We start from the raw sequence: 20,068 nt of genomic DNA, 5'->3' as shown, positions 1-20,068 counted from the left end.
AATCCTGTGCATAACAGTAGCCAATACATACTATCCCCACCTCACAGGAGACATGAAAAGCCATTACGTATGAGACCATTAAGGCAATTTCAGCAAACAGAGAATCATAAGCACAATGCAATTAAGTTAGAAATCAATACAAAAAGAGAAATTTAAAACCTTATAAATTTCTATGTAAAATATCCACTTCTAACTCACTCCAGGGTAAAAGAAACAAACCATAAACATTAGAAAATATTTCTGAACAAAAATGAAAATACATTATTATTATTCAGCAGTGAAAGAGAAATAAGCTACCAAAATACATTACAATATGGATGAACTTCAAAAGTATGATGTTAAGTGAAAGAAGCTAGACACAATATCACATGTCCCATGATTGCAATTATAAGGAATATGCAGGAAAGGCAAATCCATAGAGACAAAAAGCAGATCTGAGGTTGCCTAGGGATGGGATAAGCGTAGAAAATGAATGCAAACAAGCAGGAAGTTTTTGGTTGTGGCAAAAATTAGACTGTGTGATGATTGCTTAACTTTATAAATACACTAAGAATGTGAATTTTATATTTAACAAGGGTGAATTTTATGATATGTAAATTTTATCTTAGTAAAGTTTAAAAATGTTTTTGGAATGCAGCTAAGTAATACTTGAAGTTTATAATCCAAACAAATTGCATTAGAAAATAAGATTGACAATTAATGACCTAGAATTCCAACACAAGAATTTTTCTTAAAAAGAAAAAAAAAAAGGGGCCACACATGGTGGCGCATGCCTGTAATTCCAGCGGCTTGGGAGGCTGAGGCAAGAGTATTACGGAGTTCAAAGAGAGCCTCAGCAACTTAGCGAGGTCCAAAGCAATTTAACCAGGCCCTCTCTCAAAATAAAATATAAAAGGTCTGAGGATATAGCTCAGCTGGTAGAGTGCTTGCCTCATATGTACAAAGTCCTAGGTTCAATCCCCAGCACCACAAAAAAAATTAAAAAAAAAAAAAAATTAAAAAAAGCAGAAAAAGAAGAAAGTAATAATAAAGAGCAGATTAATTAAATAGAAAATGAAGATACAAGAGATAAAATTAATAAAGGCAAAGTTTTTTCTCTGAAAAATAAAAAATACTAAGACAAATTTCTAAGAAGCAATTATAAGATATAAGAGTGACACCTATAATTCCAGTGACTCTGGATGCTGAGGCAGGAGGATTGCAAATTCCAGTGACACCCTGTTTCAAAATTAAAAAAGGGCTGGTGATGTGCCTAATAATTAAGTATCCCTGGGTTCAATCCCCAGTACCAAAAAAAAAAAAAAAAAAGAGCAAATGATGTCATGACAATAAATTTTCTCATTTAGAGAAAATTAAGTTTCCTAGAAATACGTGACCAAACTGTATCAAAAATTTCTACAAGAAAAAAAAAACATGAAAAGTTAAATAGATCTCTGAATCTATAGTTTAAAAACAAGCCAGGCAAGGTGGTGCACTCCTGCAATCAATCCCAGCTACTCAGAGGCTGAGGCAGAAGAATGACAAGGTTGAGGCCAATCTGGGCATCTATGGACACTCTCTCAAAAGAAAATTTAAAAAAGGGTTGGGAATCCTCAGCACAGAAAAAAAAAAATTCTATTCAAGAACATAGGTGCAAAAATTCTAAACTAAATATCAGACATAAAATCAATATGTTAAAATATATATCATAACCTTGGTGGAATGCTTCAACATCAAACATATATCGATGTAATGCAACATATTAACACACTGAAAGAGAAAAACCAAATGATCATCATTGCAAATAGATAGAGAAAAGGCATTTGAGAGGCTGGGGGTATAGCTCAGATGTAGGGCACTTGCCTACCACGTGTGAGGCACTAGGTTTGATCTTCAACACCACATAAAAGTAAATAAAAATAAATAAATAAAGGTATTGTGTCTATCTACAACTAAAACATTAATTAAAGGCATTTAGTAAATTCAATATCTATTTATGATAAAAACTCTTTGACAAACTAAGACTATGAAGAAAAACTTATAACCCATATAAGGCCATCTACCTAAATCCTGCAGCAAATAGTATACGTAGAGGTGAAAGTTTATCAAGTGTCCTGTTAAGTATCCCTGGGTTCAAATAAGAAACAAGGTTCAAGATTTCCACTAGCACCACATCTAATCAACAGTGCAGCAGAGGTCTGAGGAATGCATAAGGAAAAGTGATAAATGATTTACTAATTAAAATGAAAACAACCAAACTACCCCTTCTCCCTGTTTCTTTTCCTTCCTTTGTTTTTTCAGACTATATGATTATCTAGAGTAAAAATTTGGGAGAATCTATGAGTGAATTGTTAGAATTAACAAGAATTTAATGAGGTCAGGTGGGTACAGTGGTGCACACCTATAATCTCAATGACTCAGGAGGCTGAGGCACGAGGATTAAAGGTTGCCTTGGAGATTTAGTGAAATTCTATTTCTAAAAAGGAAGAAGGGCTGGGGTTGTAGCTCAGTGGTGGAGTGTCTTTGGGTTCTGTGCCTAGTACCATAAACTAAAACAAAAACAGGGGCTGGGGCTGTAGCTCAGTTATAGAGTGCTTGCCTAGCATGTGTGAGGTTCCTCAGCACCACATAAAAAAATAAACAAATGAAATAAAATAAAGGTATTTTGTCCATCTATAACTACAAAACATAAAAATAATAATAAAAAAATAGAAACAAAACCATTCAATAATTTGATAGTTGTAATACAATATTTAAAAATAAATTGCAAGCCGAGCATGGTGGTTTGCATCTGTAGTCTCAACTATTTGGGAGGCCAAGGCAGGAGTTTGAGACCAATCTGGGCAGCACAGTTAAACCTTGTTTCCAGGAGAAAAAAAAAAAGGCACTTCTAAACTCCAAACACAAAGTTTAAAAAAACACTTTCAGCCAGGTGCAGTGGCGCATGCCTATAATCCCAGCAGCTCAGGAGGCTGAGACACGAGGATCACCAGCCTCAACAAAAGCTAGGCATTAAGCAACTCAGTGAGACCTTGTCTCTAAATAAAACACAAAATAGGGCTGGGAATGTGGCTCAGTGGTGGAGTGCCCCTGAGTTCAATCCCCAGTACCAAAATAAAAAGACTACTATCTCCTTTAAATGTATATCAAATTGGTAATATGATCACAGAGGAAAAATAATTAATTCAAATATCTTTTAAGCACAGTACTCTGTATATTCTTAGTATAATCTAAGAAGAGCAGGAACTGCAAAGCCAATTTGAACTTTACAGATTAAACTACTAATTGCAGGTTGTTGTTGCTAATGGTATGGGTATAGTAATCAAGTAGCCACTCTGCACTTTCTGTGGTTGAGACAAAGAAAGTGGTGGTGGTGGGGTCATCTTTACAGAAAAATGCCAGCTAAGACCAGTGGAAGGGATGGCAGAGCTGGAGAGACGTGATTTTGCAACTAGCACTTCAGGAACTGATTTAAGCAAGGGTATCAACAAACACTAAAATCACTGGGTGAAAGGTAGTTGAGGAACAGCACAGTCACATCATCTCAAAGTGAAATCCCATGGGTAATTATCAATGACAAAGGAAAAAAGTTAATTTTATAATAGAGGAGTCTGGTAGATACCAACTTAATCAAGTGCTGAAACTTAGAATGGGCAATAACTAGACCACTGACATTATGAGATCCAGTATGACATATGTGACTTCCCTCATGTAGGATTTTCACTAAAAATGTGAGACTTAAGTCTATTCATGAAGAAGCTACCAGAAATCCAGACTGTGAAATATTTCACAACTGGACTGAACTCTAGAACAACACTGTCCCTCTTCCCCACAAGACCGTGCTTCTTCAGCTATCCTGAGAGGACAGACCAGGAAACTGGACTGAGCTGACTATACAATCAAGTGTCAGAAGTTAAGAGAAGGAATGGCAACAGGCCCCAGCAAGCCAAACGCAGTGCTAGGAACCCGAGACACAGACAATCTGTGCATGTGTGGCAGGGCAGAGAGCAGAGTGGGGTTTGGGGTACTTACTTCCCGGATGGCCCCGTCACAGACCCGGATGACATTAAGGAATGTGGGCATGACTTGGGGCAGAAACTGCACACACTTGAGCCCCAGGGACTTGAAGATGAAGGTGATGGCCTGGACAACCATGGTGTGATGGTGAGAGAGGGACTGGTCTCGGAAGATCCGCATCAGGGCCACCATGGACACAGCTGGGTAGAACTCGTCCAGAGGCAGGTTTCCCATGTTGACCAGCATTTCACTGGTGCTATAGTCCGCTGGGACAAAATGACAAAGAGAACCATAAGCTATCGGTGACATGACTTTAACTTCAAGCAGAACAGGGCTAACAGTAAACTAAAACCTCCTCAAAAACATTAGCATTCCTATTATTTTCCTGGGTATATTGTAGTAACACCACTGGGAATACAGGGTCTGTTAGGAAGTGATGAGCAGCGACTCCGTGAGACCCTGTCACCATCAGGGACCTGCTATTACCCATACCACCAAAGCCTAAAACAGCACATGATGGGGTTTTTAAATATTGCTGTTTAACTCTTCTTACCATTACCGTTCACAACCTCAAAGCTAAAGTCATCAATAAAAACAATTATTCACACAAATGAAAGTAAAGATAATTAAATTAGGCAAGCCCATCTGTTCCACAGCTGCCTGACCCCTCTAGGGAATTCAGACAAGTTAACAGGAAAATGCTCCCTGACCTGAACAGCAAAGATTCCAAGCACTCTGCCCAGGGTATTAACATGCAGCAAGGGTGAGAACTGAACCAGGTGGAGAGAAGGATGTGGCTGCAGCTGTGTTCTTCACTTTCTTTCTGGTACTGGGGAAGGAAACCACAGGCACTCTACCACTAGCTATATCACCAGCCCTTTTTATTTTTTGTTTTGAAATAGGGTCTCATTAAGTTGCTCAGTCTAGCCTCAAACTTGTGACCCTCCTGCCTAAGCCTCCTGGTCACTGGGATTACAGGTGTGTACTACCCCCAGGCTCAAGCTTTGCTCTCAACAGTGGTGATCTAACAAGATAACATCAAAAGTACACTTTTCTAATATCTAGAAGGAAGAAGGAATTGGAAACAATATGATCCTACCTATAGTGTTTAGAAATAAATTACTTTATTTTAGGAAAATAATACTCAGCTGGAATAGTTGGGACAGTTAGTATGAATCTTGATTTTCAGGAACAGGTCTGCCCTGATAGACAGTGGGCCAAGTCTAGAAAACTATCCTGTGTCCCACCCCTGACCCCATTCTCTTGGGCTACTTGTCAAAGGCAATAGGGCTCAAGAGCCAAACCTTTCATGGATTTCTATTTGCTACTAGTTTTTCTATGCCCTCGGCCTTGCATCTGATGGGAGAATGAAGTCTATCATTTTCTTCCTTGGGTGCGAAAATAACAAAGAACCCCAGAGAGGCACTAACAAAAGAGTAAGAGATGAACAGAAGTGATGGGGTGATAATTCCTATCCCACTCATTGGTACCAAGAAAGGAGTACAGAGAGCCTCACTAAGCCTGTTAACCACTGGAAAGAAATCTGGACAGACGAGGGGACTCTGGCCACACTGTGAGTGGTATCCCCAGCCCACTGAAAAACAGGAAACCGTGGACTTTTCATTTTTTTTTAATCATTAATTTTTTAGTTGTAATTGGACACAATACCTTTGTTTTATTTATTTATTTTTATGTGGTGCTGAAGATGGAACCCAGGGCCTCGCATGTGCTACGTGAGCGCTCTACCACTGAGAGCCCTGGGTTGTGGTTGCTCTAAAAATGTGCTATCATTTCAGTATCTGGGCCAAGTCTCTCTCTAAAAATGACCAGTAAGGGCTTCTTGAGTCAGAATGTGGCAGATCGTTCACAGCCCCCCAACTTACAGGAATCCTGACTTGACTTGGATTCTGACAGGCTGACTGCAGACGCGTCCCGGGACTGGTCAATCATGCCGATGTTCACTTTGTGCTTGTAGGGATCCAAAGCCCCTAAAAGCCCTAACACACGGATAGCCTAAATAGGAAAAGAAAACATTCACCACAACATCTGATACCACAGCTTTCACAAATATTCCTCTCAAGTTCCAAAATCCCTAATTCATAAACCAAAATGCACACGTTCATGATCAAAATGGAGAAGGATAGGAAGTCTGATCCTACTGCTTCTCTCTCCACAGTCCTAGCAAAGCCTCCTAAGACCAGGTTCCCATGTTTCTTACCTCTCTCCTTGTGCCCTGGTTCTGTTCGGTCTTCAGAAAATTCAGCAGCACCTCAAGCAAGGTGGGGTACTTCCTGTAGGGCTCCACCACATAGCCAGTGCTGGCTACTAATTGCCCCAGGGTCCACAGAGCCACCTGGAAGGGCAAAAGATCACTTGGTTCATTGAATCAAAGAATAGAAAGCATAGTCATACTCTTCATATCAGGATTGTTAGAGCCTATTATAAGAAAAAAGTTTCTAGAAGAGACACTGTGAACAGAAATCCTGAGAGGGCATAAAAACATGGCTGTTCAAGTACAAACACAATCACTATATCAAAAGATAAATACTCTCAACTCTCTTAAAGGAAACAGAGTTCTTTCATATCCCACATGATTTATAAGTGATTCAAAAGGAAATTAAGGTTATTTTAGATTTTAATCTAGTCATCTAATAAGCTCAAATGATGGGAGGGTTATTTGAAGCTGTCTGAACTACAGCCTGTGGCCAAGGCTTTGTTTCTCCTTCAGGAGCTGAGGCTCTGATAACAGAACTACATTCTCCTTGGCACAGGGGAAATGGTGCTGCTCATCACTAATGCTGAAAGGGGTTGCAGGTCAGGATGACTGTAATTCTAGCTCCAAGTATTTTTCAAAAATTTTTACTTATTCAACAAATATCATCAAATGTCTACTATATATCCAATTCTGTGCTAGGTAGGCACTGGATGGAGAAATGGAGGTGAATAAAGAGAAGCAAGGTCACTGGCCCCGGGGGTGGGGGTGGGGGGGTCTTCCCTGCTCCAACAGGAAGTGTAGTGCTCACCTGCCTTTTGGCCAACAGAGAGGAGTCCTGGAGCATGTCCATGATGATGATAAAAAGTTCATCCACCCACTTCCTCATTTCTAGGCCACTGACCTGCAAAATAAAGAGGGAAGTAGAAATTACACATTAAAAAGGATTTTGACTTCCTCAGAGGTTAAATATTCCCTTCCACAGTGTAAAAAAAGTGGTTGTCATCTCACCTGAGCCAATTCTCCTATAGTGGCCAAGACGTTATTGATCACCCCTGGGTTTGGATCAGGGTCCGGATCTTTCAGTTTCAAAATTAAAGCCTATAGAAAGAAGGTAGGAAAATATGATTACACGATAGAATCTAAAAGAAATATATATATATATATTTTTACATAAGTAAAATTCACCCAAGAGGTCATTTCAGTCAAATTATGTCTAGGCTTTATGAATCTAGGATCTTCTGGATTCCCAACTTTTCTTTGGATTCCCTAACTTTTCTCCTTATCAGGTACAAGTCTAACATCTGAGAAAGCTGGGAAACACCATGATTTAAAAACATCTCCATGTCTCCTCTCAGCTCTATCTCTGATCATTTATCCAGATGAACAGGTATTATTAAAAGAAAAAGAATGAAACAAAACAGGATTGCAGATATAGCTCAGTTGGTAGAGTGCTTGCCCCACATGCAAAAGGCCCTGGGTTCAATCCCCAGCACCACAAAAGCAAAACAAAACAAGAATAAAACAAAAGAAAAACTTCACATAACTCTAATGCATTCAGATTTGAAGGTTGTTTCAAGTTTTAAATCTCATTTTTCTTCACGTTGGGGAGACTATTTCAGGCAGCTGTCCAACTCCTTTCCAAGCACATTTGACGAGGTACCTGAAGCATCATATCTTATACCTTATAAGATGAGAATTTTTCTATAACTGGTGAGATTCTTGGTACTCTTTAACTGAAGATACTTGAGGTGGTCCTTGTCCCCAAGCCTGGGAACAATGACATGATCTCCTTTGTTCAGTGTACCAGCTAGCACCAAAACACTCCCACGCTATCCCAATCAGGAGAAGTGTCTATCTTGCTGTCTTTTGTGCATTACCTTCAGAATAGGCTCCATGTAGGGGCGGATGAGTCGGGGGGCATTGGAGACCAGGTGCCCCAGCATGCGGGCACTCTGTTCTTTGATTCTCCCAATGCCACTGTGCTCCAGCTCTGTCAAAATCTATGGGAAAGAAAGGCTTACTATGGTAGAGGACATTACAGAGAAGAACTGTGCATTACTAGGGAAAACGTGGCAGGGCAGGGGAGAAAGAAACCAGGTCTCCACAGTGGATTAAATCACTGCCAGATACCCAACAAAGGACTTCTCTGCAGCTGACATAGTAGCCTTGGGATACAGCTACGATTGGAGAAACATGATTTGAATGCTGCCCCTGCTCCTTCCATCACAGTACTTAAGTCCCACAGTCCTCTCTTAACAGTGCAGCAGAGAGAGCTGTGATTAGGGTTTGCAGAAACGAGGACTGAAGAGAGGGCTCCTTGGGAAAAAAATCTTTGTCTAAAAAGTAAATCAGTAAAAGGGCCTATAAATAATGACAAAGGAATCAAAGAACAGAATAGCTTATGATGATGAGAGAAATGTTAATATTCCATATCTGTCTTAAGCACATCTAAATAAATCCAAGAGTTAGAAATTACATCAATGGGACCCCCTTGAGCCTTACTGAATAGAAGTGACATGTTTGTTCTCATTGACATCCTTAAAACACAAGGCACCAGAACATCATGCTCACAGCAGTACAGGTGGCTACAACTTGATACAGACTGACTTATGGATAGCTGAAGTTGTCAGAAGGAAATCTCTGAGCAGTGAGGAAAGAAATATCAAAGCCCCGGTTAACTCTACTACTACCCAGAAGAATCTCATTGTCTGAGGTTATTGGTTTAATAACCCCGATCTCTGGATCCCCATGACAGCCTGTTTTTTTCCCAGTCACAGCAGACAGCAGCAGAAAATGGAGATACCAAGAACAGACCCATGACAACAAAAAGAGATGGCCGGCTCAAGGAAATGTGCCCTGAGGAGCAAAGCACAACCCTGTGGGCAGGGCAGAATAGAGCCAGGGAGCTTGTTGCAACCTGATGACCAAGACCTTAAGAAAAAGCTAGCACTGACCAAGCATGAACACGTACAATTTAATTTTGGAAAATCTATACTGAAGTTAAAAAAAAAAAAAACATGTATTTTTAAAATTTTGAATCTTTAAGGGTTAAAATCGGTACCTTCATTCAATAGAGCTTCCCATTCTCCAATAGGAGAAAACTGAGATGGCCTGAGAACTGTTAGTCTCAAGAGGGCAGAAGCCATGACTGGGTGGCTCACAGATATCCTGCCAGAATCCAGTAGGACCCAGGATACAGCAGGTGCTTCATAAAGTCTTGCTGAATGAACAACATGCTATTTTCTCATTAGGAGATATTTCCAAACTTGCTGAATGCAATACGAGCTGGCAGGCTCAGCGACGACTTCTTTTCCTTACAAAGCTTTAGTATCTTACAAAGACTTAACATGACAGGCAATCCTAACAAGGGCAGCAGTTAAAGGGATAAATCACTAGGCTAAACACAGAGATGCCAACATAATTACAATTTCCTAATTCATTGATTGATGATATAATTTACAACCCCTTTTACTGTGGTTGTAAAAGTGACAAATCGTGACAAATTGTGAATAAATGACATTTCTCCAGGGTCTAGAGTTACATATATTAATGATTTTCTGTTTAAGTCCTTTGTATGTTACAAAAAGCAAACATTTCAAAAGAAGCCTGGGGTAGGATCAGGAAGCAGAGGGCGAGGTGGGGACAGGGTGAAGGTGGGAGGTAGGAAATGACTGGGTGAGTGACATAAAAGACCGGGAAGAGGTAGGTGGAAGTAATTTGGGGCAGGAAGGACTGGACCAGGTATCACTCACAGAGAGCTTCCTTGGTAACTGAAGACAAAAATTGAAAAGCCAGGAGCTAGGGTTGTGGCTCAGAGGTAGAGCGCTTGTCTAACATGCGTGAAGCACTGGGTTTGATGCACAGCACCACATTAAAATAAAAAAACACAAAAAAACTAAATAAACAAAATAAAGGCATTGTATTCATCTACACCTAAAAATATTTTTTAAAAAAATTGAAGAGCCAGGTTTCAGCAGGAATTGAAAATTCTGCCTGATCTAGTAGTTACGCCAGTCTGAAACTCCTGCAGGCTGTAGTCTAAGCTGTGTAGCTTGGCAACTCACATTATTTAAGAATAAAAGCCAGGGACCCCCAGTCCAAAGGCAATGGCCACTGAAAAGGTGTTGGAACCATGCCCACATGTTATTTTTAAGAACAATGACCTCTGTGCTTGACCTGGCATCAGCAAGAAAAGTTGTAGAACAGACGGGAAGGTACCAGTGGACTCCACCAGCCGCAGCAGATGAGTGAGTGCATGAAGAGCACCGAGACAGGGGATCACTGATGACTGCCAGGAAGAAAGAGCCACATGAGAGATTATCCTGGAACTAAGATGCACTCTGGAGTCACACTGACAAGAGGCTCATGAGGTAAAAAGCACTAGAATTATAATAACAAAGCTAGGAAATAAGGAACTCCTGAGTCAAATGTGGCTTTACCAGTTATCTCCACTTTTCCCCCTCTTTGTCCTCCATGCTTCTTCCCTAAGCAGCTCTCACTCTCCACTGCCTGTAAGTCTGTCACCCCCATTACCTGGATGAGCATCTTTCGCAGGAAAGGCATGACGAAGGCAGGGTTCATGCTACTGAGTCGGCCCACAGTGCAGATGGCCAGCTCCCGGATTTCAAACACCTGGTCATTTAGGGCTACAAACAGGGCCTGCAAATTCTCTGCCTGGGCAAGGTGTGCATCAAAGCGCTCATCCAGGGATGCCAAGACGCAGTAGCGGATGTCAGGGTCTGCAAGAGTAATTAAGCCTTTGAACCCCTCTTCACCATTCCATTTCCCAGCTTCTACTTCCACTGCCATCAGCCTAGGGGGCGGACTCTGGACAAACTGCTCTCATCTAACCTACTGCTATTCTTTTCTCTCCTTAGGAGTAAAGGAATCAAAGGCAGATTATCTTATATCAACAGGCTGTAACAGCCAAGCCTTATGCCTTCACAGGGAAAAATCTGAACATCACCTGCTGCAGTTCTCCAGAGAGGCCATGTAATAAAACCAGCAACTTCCAACTGCCCCAGCTTTTGAATCTCCCAGACTGCTTTTATCGTAAACTTTACCAGGATCTGTGATTCCAACCACGAGCAGTTTGCTGAGCACATCTGCCACCACCTGCACAGCAGTCTGGCTGACCACATGAGCATGGCCACTGACAAGGTGGATGGAGGGCGTGAGCAGGCGGGAGCACGTGCGGGCAGCTTCCATGCGGATCTCCTTGTGCTCACTGTTCAGGAAATGATCCGCACAGTGGCGGACAAACTGGGTCAGGGAGTGGCCTGGATAGAAAAGCAGACAGAAAATAGAGTAAGCACTGCTACTTTGACAGGTAGGTCTGCAATTTGTTAGCTGCACTTTCCATTTTGTGGCGACTCATTTCATGTTGCACAAGGTGTTAATCAATAAGCCTGGCTCAGAACTCTTCCCTGGTTTCCAGTCAGCAGAAAGGCAGGAGAGGTGGAGAAGGAGAGAGAAGGTGCCCCAGCTCTAATCCTTCCTGTAGTCCTTCCAAAAAATATCCTGACTCAAACTCTTCCACTTCCAGAGGGGGCAAAAACATTTTGATCAAGATTATCTTGTCTATTTAGTTCCCAGATTTGAACATCAAAAAGGGAATAGGCTAGGTTTAAATTCAGCCCATTTTATTCATTAGAAAGAAATTATGGTGGGTGTCAGTGAATGTTACATGGGGGAGCCATGATGGGAAGCCACAGCTGGCCATTAGTCTCAAGACAGGGGACTTAGGTTTTCTATACTCCTTGTCTCTCTATAGCCCTGATAAGCCTTCCCTACATGATCTGAAATTTTGCAAGTATCCATTTTTCCTCCAAAAAGCTTTCTCTCTAGGTATTAATGTGGATTTATCTGCAGCTTCGAATTCCAAACTGAACTACATAGTATAGCATTCTTGGAAATCATACTACCACAGGAACAAACACCTAAAGCCCCTGCTCATACATTTTCAAGCATAAATATTTCAGTTCCGTGGAAGTGGGAAGGTGAGGAGGTAAGGGGTTCCATCTCTGATTTTTCCATTTCTGAAGCATTATTTCCTTGGATCAATCTACCCCCCAACACAGTATGGGACAAAGAAGAAAACAGTAGGTATTAATGGTACATGGACAGATCCTGGGAAGGAGAAGCTGCTACAGAATCAGCAAGTGGAAGACCTTGGCAAAATCCAGGAATGATAGGCAGCTTTATCCCTTTCTCAGATTCCTGGCATCGATCCTTGCCTGGGCAAGAGTCACTGCATTTCTTACCTTCAAACTCAAAGCTGCCAAGGGTTCGGAGGGCAAGAGTGATGCTGCCCACATCACTGGCCTCAGGGAGGGTGGTGAGGCCAGGAGAGGCCAGCTGATGAGCCAGGCCCTTGGGCATGCCCGGGTGCCGGAGGGGTTTGTGCATAAGAACCAGAGATAACATCTTCAGTAGCCCGTCCTGAATGTCCTTCTTCAGTTGTGGAATCTGGCGGCTCAGGTCATAGAGCACAGCAGTGAGAGCAGGGCTAAGGGGAAGGAAACCAGTAATAAGGGATTGGGCACATGACGTTCTATCAGTTCTTGGTAGAAACAGCCCTTCCTGCCAAGCCAAGGGATCAGGCCCCATCACTGGTTGGTCTCCAAGTAGAAAGGATGTTATAAAATAGAGTAAATGTGCTGAATTCTCTTGGCCTGGTCTTAGATTTCAGAAAAATCTATGGGTTTCTGGTCTTCATCACAGGAGAACTTGTTAAAATAATTCAGCCACCACAGAAGACCAAGTCTCAATAAGCAAATGGGGAAGGAGATTAAGACATCATCCTTATTTTATAGATGAAGAAAAGTAAAAAGAGAGCTTATCCAATTTGCTCAATAACTTAAAACAACAGCTACAAATATTTACTGGGTGGTTCCGATAAGCCAGGTAGTGTGTTAAGAATGGCCATTATGAACTCTATTGACTCAATCCCCACAACCACCCTGCACAATAGTAACTACTACTATATTCATTTTTCAGATGAGAAAACAGAGGCTCAAATAAGTAACTTAATCAAGATTGCTTAGCTAGCTAGTGATTCAACTCTAGTCAAACTAGAATCCAAACTAGCCCGTGTCTAATCTGAGCACTCCTGCTTATCCAAACCAATATGCAACAATCATGCCATGTCTTTCCAGTGCAGTCCTGACACCATGAGCCAGGCCTCTCGCTAACTAAGGCAGGAAGGGCTCAAGTTTCCAACACCTACCTCAGCCCCACTGCCAGCATGGGCTCCAACAGCTCCTTGATGTCCTGCTGGATGCCTGGTCCCATTGCTCGTGCCAGCATGCTGATGCACGTGAACACTGTGGCATCCACCTGTATTGCTTTCTGCCTCCTACAGAGAAAAAGAATGGCTAGTTCAGTCACAATGACATTTTGTGATGTCCCACCTCAAAAGCACTTTGTGGCAAGGGCAAGTTACTCAGGCAGGGCCACCACACATGGGTGTGCAGATTGTTTGCTCACAATTTGAGGGGGCCCATCATATTGTAGTCACTGTGGATTTAACCATTTATGACAACAATCCAGCAGAGGGCATTTAAGCGCCTTAAGGAAGGAGCCCCTTATCTACATTCAGAGGCATCATGTGGGTGCTGACCAAGGTACCTATTCAGGAAGCAAACTATTCAGGGCAGGGATAGCCATCATATCGAAAGAAGTTCTTCTCCCTGTGATGAGAAAACTGGGCTTGGGAATGAGTGGAACTTAATAATTCACCAGAACAATCCTTGCCAAAAATAAAGGGAAGAGACACAACCCTATTAACAATGACTCCCGGCCTTAGCCAAGGGACCATGGCGCTTCAATGTGGTAGGGTGCTGAAAGTTTTGCTAGTATTTTATTTATAGGAGGTTCTTTTAGTGATAAGGAAAAAGATACTGTTTCTCTTCAGTTCTACTCAAAGACTCCTCACTTTAGTTCTTCTATCAAAATAAGACCCCTGAATGCCATGGGCAAAGCCAACTTAGATAATTTGTAAATAGTAATATAGAAAACAATGTTGGCAAGTAACATGTTCTCAGGATATTCAACTTCTTCAATTATTTACATATATGTCATTTCACTTGGAAAAGGTTAGAATTCCACTAAGAAAGGGCTATTTTTTAATACAATCTGCAATTCCCTGCAGTGAAACGATGCATGGAATGGGCTTAAGCTCTGTGGACCTGGGATGAAGCATCCTTGTTCCCCAACCAAAGAGTGCAGAAGGTAAAATCATCACAGAGATGCTTACTTATGGGCAAAGTCCTTAGGCGGCAGGGCTGCTCGGATGATGTCCAGCACCCGAGGCAAGTACACTTTAAACTCAGACCTCACAGCCACAGAAAGCAGTCCCAGGGCCTGGAAGGCAGCTGTACGTTCCTTCTCCTTCTTGACACAGCTCAGGACGTGGTTCATGGTATCCTGGAGGTACTGGGTATCTGTGCAAGAAAAGACAAGAGTGGATGGCTCAAGGTCAGAGGTCTACATGTGCAAGTCAGAGTTCCCAGAGAGTACTCAGGTTTAAGAATCAATTAGGAAAAACTGCTGGAAAGATAAGAATTTAGAGGGCAAATCTGAGAGGAAGCTTATGCTTGATAATCAAACCACAAACACATTTTTAGAAATATTAGAAATAGAAGATGTTTTCCTTTGTGTGTATGTGCAGGGGCTACTGAAGTTTGAACTCAGGGGCACTCAACCACTGAGCCACATCCCCACTCCCTTTTTAAATCTTTTTTTTTTTTAAAAGAAAGAGTGAGACAGAGTGAGAAAGAAGGGAGAGAGAGAGAATTTTAATATTTATTTTTTTAGTATTTGGCAGACACAACATCTTTGTATGTCGTGCTGAGGATCAAACCCGGGCCGCACGCATGCCAGGCAAGTGCGCTACCGCTTGAGCCACATCCCCAGCCCCAATGAGCCACATCCCCAGCCCCTAAATATCTTATTTAGAGATAGAATCTCACTGAGTTGCTTAGGACCTTGCTAAGTTGGTGAGGCTGGCTTTGAACTCATGATCCTCCTGCCTCAGCCTCCGAAGCTGCTGGGATTATAGGCATGTACCACCATGCCAGCCTTGTTTTTCCTTTTAATTGTAAAGAAAAAAAAAAGGCAGGTCTCCAAAACAGTATCACATAATTTCTCCATCTAAACTATTTTATATTATATTGAAATTTAAAAATTATATTCAATATTATTTGCAATTAGCAGGCCATTTCACTCAGCTTTGGCCTGGAAATCCTTTGCTATTACTTAGCAATTTTGCTATAATCATATGTAATAGAATAAGTTTTAGTTTACAATTTGAAAAGTCATGTGTGTTTTCACTAAGTTTATAAAAAACTGAAGTTTAAAATTTCATAAAGTCTACATGCAAAGGTATGTGATTCTTGGGTAAGAAGTGCCGTGTCCCCTCTGAAGGCTAAAATTTCTGGTTCTTGCCTCTCTTCCGTTTCTCTCCCACTGAGGCTGACCCTGACTATGAGCACCAGGTGCACACATGACGGCAGACAAGGCAAGACCACATATCCACCAAGAAGGCAAAGGGACCAAGGGCTGCCAGAATCACCTTCAGTCAGCGCACCAGACTCCCACACTGCGTGGACATGTCACGCATTTCCTCTAAAAAGAAACATCTTCTCCCACAGCTACTGTGGTCTAATATCAAGGACACATGCTGAAGGTTCAAAACAGAAGACAAAGCTGACAGAGCCCTCAAATCAGACCAAACCAATGTGGAAACTATCCCTTTACATACAGGGGTAGCATTTTAACAGGAAATGAGCTTAAATTAAGAGTATAACTTCCTTTTCCAGATGCAGCACCCTAAGAGATTAGGTGTCTGACACTGAAGAGAGTCCAACCTGGTCTTAAGTGAGTACTTTTATAGTTCTGAAGCTTTTACCATCAGAGAGTTCAAGCAATGACTTCTCAACTGTAAGTTTTAAACAGGTGGCACTTACGCAATGAGGAATGCCCGGATTGAATTTCACTGACATATTTTGGGTATTATTTAATAAAACAACAAACCCACATCAAAAGAATAAACCAGAGGCCCTATGAGTCTTTGAATTCTGCTGCTAGGCAATCTTTTGAACATACCAGGATAACTGATTCTACAACATGCCAGACTTTGATCAAATTTGGCCTAGTTATTAGTTTCTTCTAAAGTAGACTCTGAACCCAAGATCATTTAAAACTCTACTGAGCAGGAGTGTGTCTGGTCATTAAGAAAGAAAAGAACTTCTGGATGCAGATGTCAGGTGGGAAGAACAGAAAACACAGGTGATTTTCATTTTATCACTTCTCTGGTTCAGTGATTTTTTACGTGATTGTTTCATCATGATCTAACATGTTCTACTTAACACAGCCTGTATAATACCTTGGTAGCTAGACTTTTCCTACAGTTTCATTTGGGTTGGGCAGCATATAAGTCTATGTTGGGACAGAGAGGCTGAGGGTCAGGTGGCCTTCCCCTGGTTCTGAATGCTTACTAAGCATAGGCAACATGAACCACGGTGAAGTGCAAAGATGGTCTCACACTCACTAAGTCCCTAGGAAGTAAGGCAAGGACTGGAGTGTTATTATCTGTGCACTTCTACCATCTTTCCAAAATGGACTAGAAGTAGCTCAAGGAGGCAGTAATTAATATAATAATGGCTTCCATTATTGGAGCTTGTTCTGCCAGGCACTGTAGTAGGTGCTCAGACACTCATCCTGTTTATCTTGGGAGGCAAGGATTGTTATTCGAATTTTATAAGCCAGGGAGTGGAGGCCCAGGAAGTTGAAATAAACTGTCCAAAAGCTCACAGTTAAGGCTAAGGCAGGATCCACCCAGGACTAAGGCTAAAGCCTATGTATTGCTAAGGGATATAATGGAAAAGGAATGTAACATTTCCAGCTGCAGCGATTCAGGAAGGCCTCCCACAGGAGCCAGTATCTGAGCTGGGCCAGAAGTCATAGCCAGGAATCCACACTGCCCACTGAGGGACAGTCAGGAGCATGGACACCCATAGCCTATGGCCTGTGGAACCTGCCTTTGAAACATCTAGTCCTTTTTTTCTGAGAGTAGTGAGGCAGCTCAGTGACCACCTTGGAGGCATAAGCAGGAAGGTAACCAAGCCCCTTCCTGCCTCATAGACATGCTGCTACTGCATGGTATTACCTGAAACTGCCCTTCTTTTGGTTTCCTTTAAGTCAGTTCAGGGACTTGTTGGCTTCCACATGTGGGAACTTGCCTAGCCCTAGAGCTGCCTCTCTGCCTACACATTCTGACAGTTCCTGTATCTGCTGCCTCAGACATTACCAGAAAACTGAACATGAGGCAAAGATACCAGACACTAGCCCCTGCACTGGCGCTGTTTCCAGTGAGAAGCAGACGTAACACTTGGGAATCACCTCTCCTCTGTTTGCTTTTCCTGAGATGGGCAATGATGTCTTCCACGGACAGCCTCACCTGTGAAGGCAGAAGGTCGGAATGCGGCCAAGCGGGGCAACAAGTTAAGGATTGTCATTTGGATCAGCGAGTTCTTGCTATTCCTGCATTTCAGCACCCACTGGCACACCTGAGAGAGGAAGCATAAGGGGTTGGCAGAGGAAAGTGAGGCATGGAGCTGAGAAGAAGAGGGAGAGGTCCTCTCACCACTTACCTGATCGAACTTCTCCTCCATCAAGTCTCTGCAGCACCGACTCTCCACCAGGGTGGACTTAGCGGGGCTGGGGGAAGCCCCAAATCCCATGAGGCCTTGGTGAGAGCTGTATCCCAGCAGCCCCACCAAGGCATTTGACTGCTGGGGCTGTACAGCCTGGAAGCTAGTGAAGGGGGTAATGTGGCGAGGCTTCGTCCCAAAGCCCAGGAGGTCCTTGCAGTACTTATCATGCACCAGCTGCTGCTGTGTGATTTCTTCCATCTCTTCTCTTAGACGCTACACACAAGGGGAAAAAAAATCACCTTTATCTGTGAGTGGTATTCAACCTGGGCACCGTGCTATCTACAGGGTAACGCATTTACCCAATTCTGAAATGTAACTCCAAAGCAGAGGGTGGACACCCTTCATCTTTAGGATTATGACTTCCTCCACAACTTTGCAGAGGACCAATTTTGTTCAATTTTAGGTGAAAGAGCAGAACTTATTGAACACCAAAGAAGCCATAGGGGACCAGCTGCCCAGGGCTCTTACTCCGAGGGTTTCCTGCCAGTTTTGGGAAGGCTGCTTAGCTGTGATTATGGACCTAAGATCACAGCAAAGATCCCCCTGCAAAGGTGATGGGCAGCTCATATTAGCACCCTGCTAAGGATGTTCTGGTCTCTTTCTTCTCCCCAGAAACCTAGGTGTAAACTCAGGCTAGTAGCTGTCATGGAATCCTGGTCCACAGGAGGTATGGAGAAGCTGACTAGTGAAGCTGAGTTAGTTGCTTAACAACTCACTTTCCAACTGCTCAAACTGACGAAAATATGAAAAGGTTTTCTAAGCTTCCAAACTTTCCCAAACATATGTGCATTGTTCAGATATCCTGCCCACTGTTTTTATCAAGGTCATCAATGACTCTTATGCTACTAAATCTAATGGCCACTTCTCAGTCTTTATCTCATGTGACTTATTTGTAGCATTTGATTCAATGTTATTTCCTCCTCCTCCAGACCCCCTTTTCACTTGGCTTCCTGGACCCCAAACTCTCTGTGCTCTCCACTTTCTCTGGCTGCTTCTTTTCAAACTACCTTGGGTCTTCATCTACTGATCTCAAGTTCACAGACCCCATGTTCTCCAACTGTGCTAGTTCCTCTGTGCTTCTCATTCAGCCTCATGACTTGAAATGGCATCTGCATGCTGACAATTCCCAAACGGCTTCTCCTGCCCACATCCCTCTCTAAAACTACTGGATATCTCACTCAGATGCTCAAGGCACCTCAAACTTAACATGCTGAAAAACAAACTCCTGACTTTCCCTCCCAACTTGATTCCCCCATCACAGTCTTCCTGTCTCAGATACAGCAACTCCCTCCTTCAAGGTGCTCAAGCCAAACACTACGATTTTCTTCTTTCTCCATTCACCACCTATGTATGAGTATATCAGCTGCTTCTTGCACTTCTATACTTCCCACTATGGTCTGAGTTGCAAAAAAAACCCTATTAATATTGCTGCAGTTCCCTCTTAACTGGATGCCTGGCTTTAGCCCTTGACCTTGGCCCTACAACAATCCATTCTCAACGCAGTGGCCAAGGGATTCTTTGGATACATGAGTTAAATATCATTCCACTGCTCAAAATCCCCAGTAGCTTCCCACTGCATACAAAGTCCATTCAATGGCCTCCTAAGACACTACGTGATCTGCGCCCACCCTGCCCCAGCTGTTCCTCTGACCCCATCTCCCAGCACCTCTCTCCTACTGGGTCTGATCAGCCCTAGGGCATTTGCTGCTCCCACATGCTCTAGCACGCTCCTGCCTGGGGCCTTTGTACCAACTGACTCAGTCCCCTGGAACGCTCTTCCCCTGACTCTGGAGTGGCTTTCTGCTTATCGCCTTCATGACTGTGCTCAAACACCCATCTGAGCATTCTTTATTCCCCTTCTCTCCCTCCTGGTCTCCATAGCGCTCACTACCATGTCGCTCATCACAATATATCTTTATTTATTTGGGTACTCTGTCTTCCTCTGCTAGAAATGTAATGTATTATTCACTGCTACAGTGTTCTGGCTCTTAGGGCATAATGTTGCTGGCATGCATTAGGTGCTCACTTGGTATATGTTAAATGTGTGCACAAATCATGAAATTAGAACCTTTATGTTTGCGTACTACTTTATAATTAAGCACCTTCACAAGAGCTATTTCACTTAAGTCTGACGACAACA

General features: G+C 42.6%; 1 protein-coding gene across 1 annotated transcript in view; it reads right to left on the bottom strand.

Moving 5' to 3' along the window:
* Positions 1–20,068, bottom strand: part of Mtor (mechanistic target of rapamycin kinase) — a 117,133-nt gene that overhangs the window by 89,417 nt on the left and 7,648 nt on the right. The window contains exons 7-19 of the mRNA XM_076861302.1: positions 17,866–18,141; positions 17,673–17,781; positions 14,469–14,655; positions 13,440–13,568; positions 12,475–12,719; positions 11,275–11,490; positions 10,745–10,950; positions 8,089–8,211; positions 7,220–7,309; positions 7,020–7,112; positions 6,215–6,349; positions 5,880–6,009; positions 4,012–4,262 (exon numbers count right to left, since the gene is read on the bottom strand). Coding sequence (XP_076717417.1) covers positions 4,012–4,262; positions 5,880–6,009; positions 6,215–6,349; positions 7,020–7,112; positions 7,220–7,309; positions 8,089–8,211; positions 10,745–10,950; positions 11,275–11,490; positions 12,475–12,719; positions 13,440–13,568; positions 14,469–14,655; positions 17,673–17,781; positions 17,866–18,141 — 2,190 coding nt within the window. The remainder of the gene's footprint in view (positions 1–4,011; positions 4,263–5,879; positions 6,010–6,214; positions 6,350–7,019; positions 7,113–7,219; positions 7,310–8,088; positions 8,212–10,744; positions 10,951–11,274; positions 11,491–12,474; positions 12,720–13,439; positions 13,569–14,468; positions 14,656–17,672; positions 17,782–17,865; positions 18,142–20,068) is intronic.

The sequence above is a fragment of the Callospermophilus lateralis genome, chromosome 7 (genome assembly GCF_048772815.1).
Source record: "Callospermophilus lateralis isolate mCalLat2 chromosome 7, mCalLat2.hap1, whole genome shotgun sequence".
Taxonomy (NCBI): domain Eukaryota; kingdom Metazoa; phylum Chordata; class Mammalia; order Rodentia; family Sciuridae; genus Callospermophilus; species Callospermophilus lateralis.
Note: the sequence above shows the minus strand (reverse complement) of the source record. Positions and strands in the feature narration are given on the sequence as shown.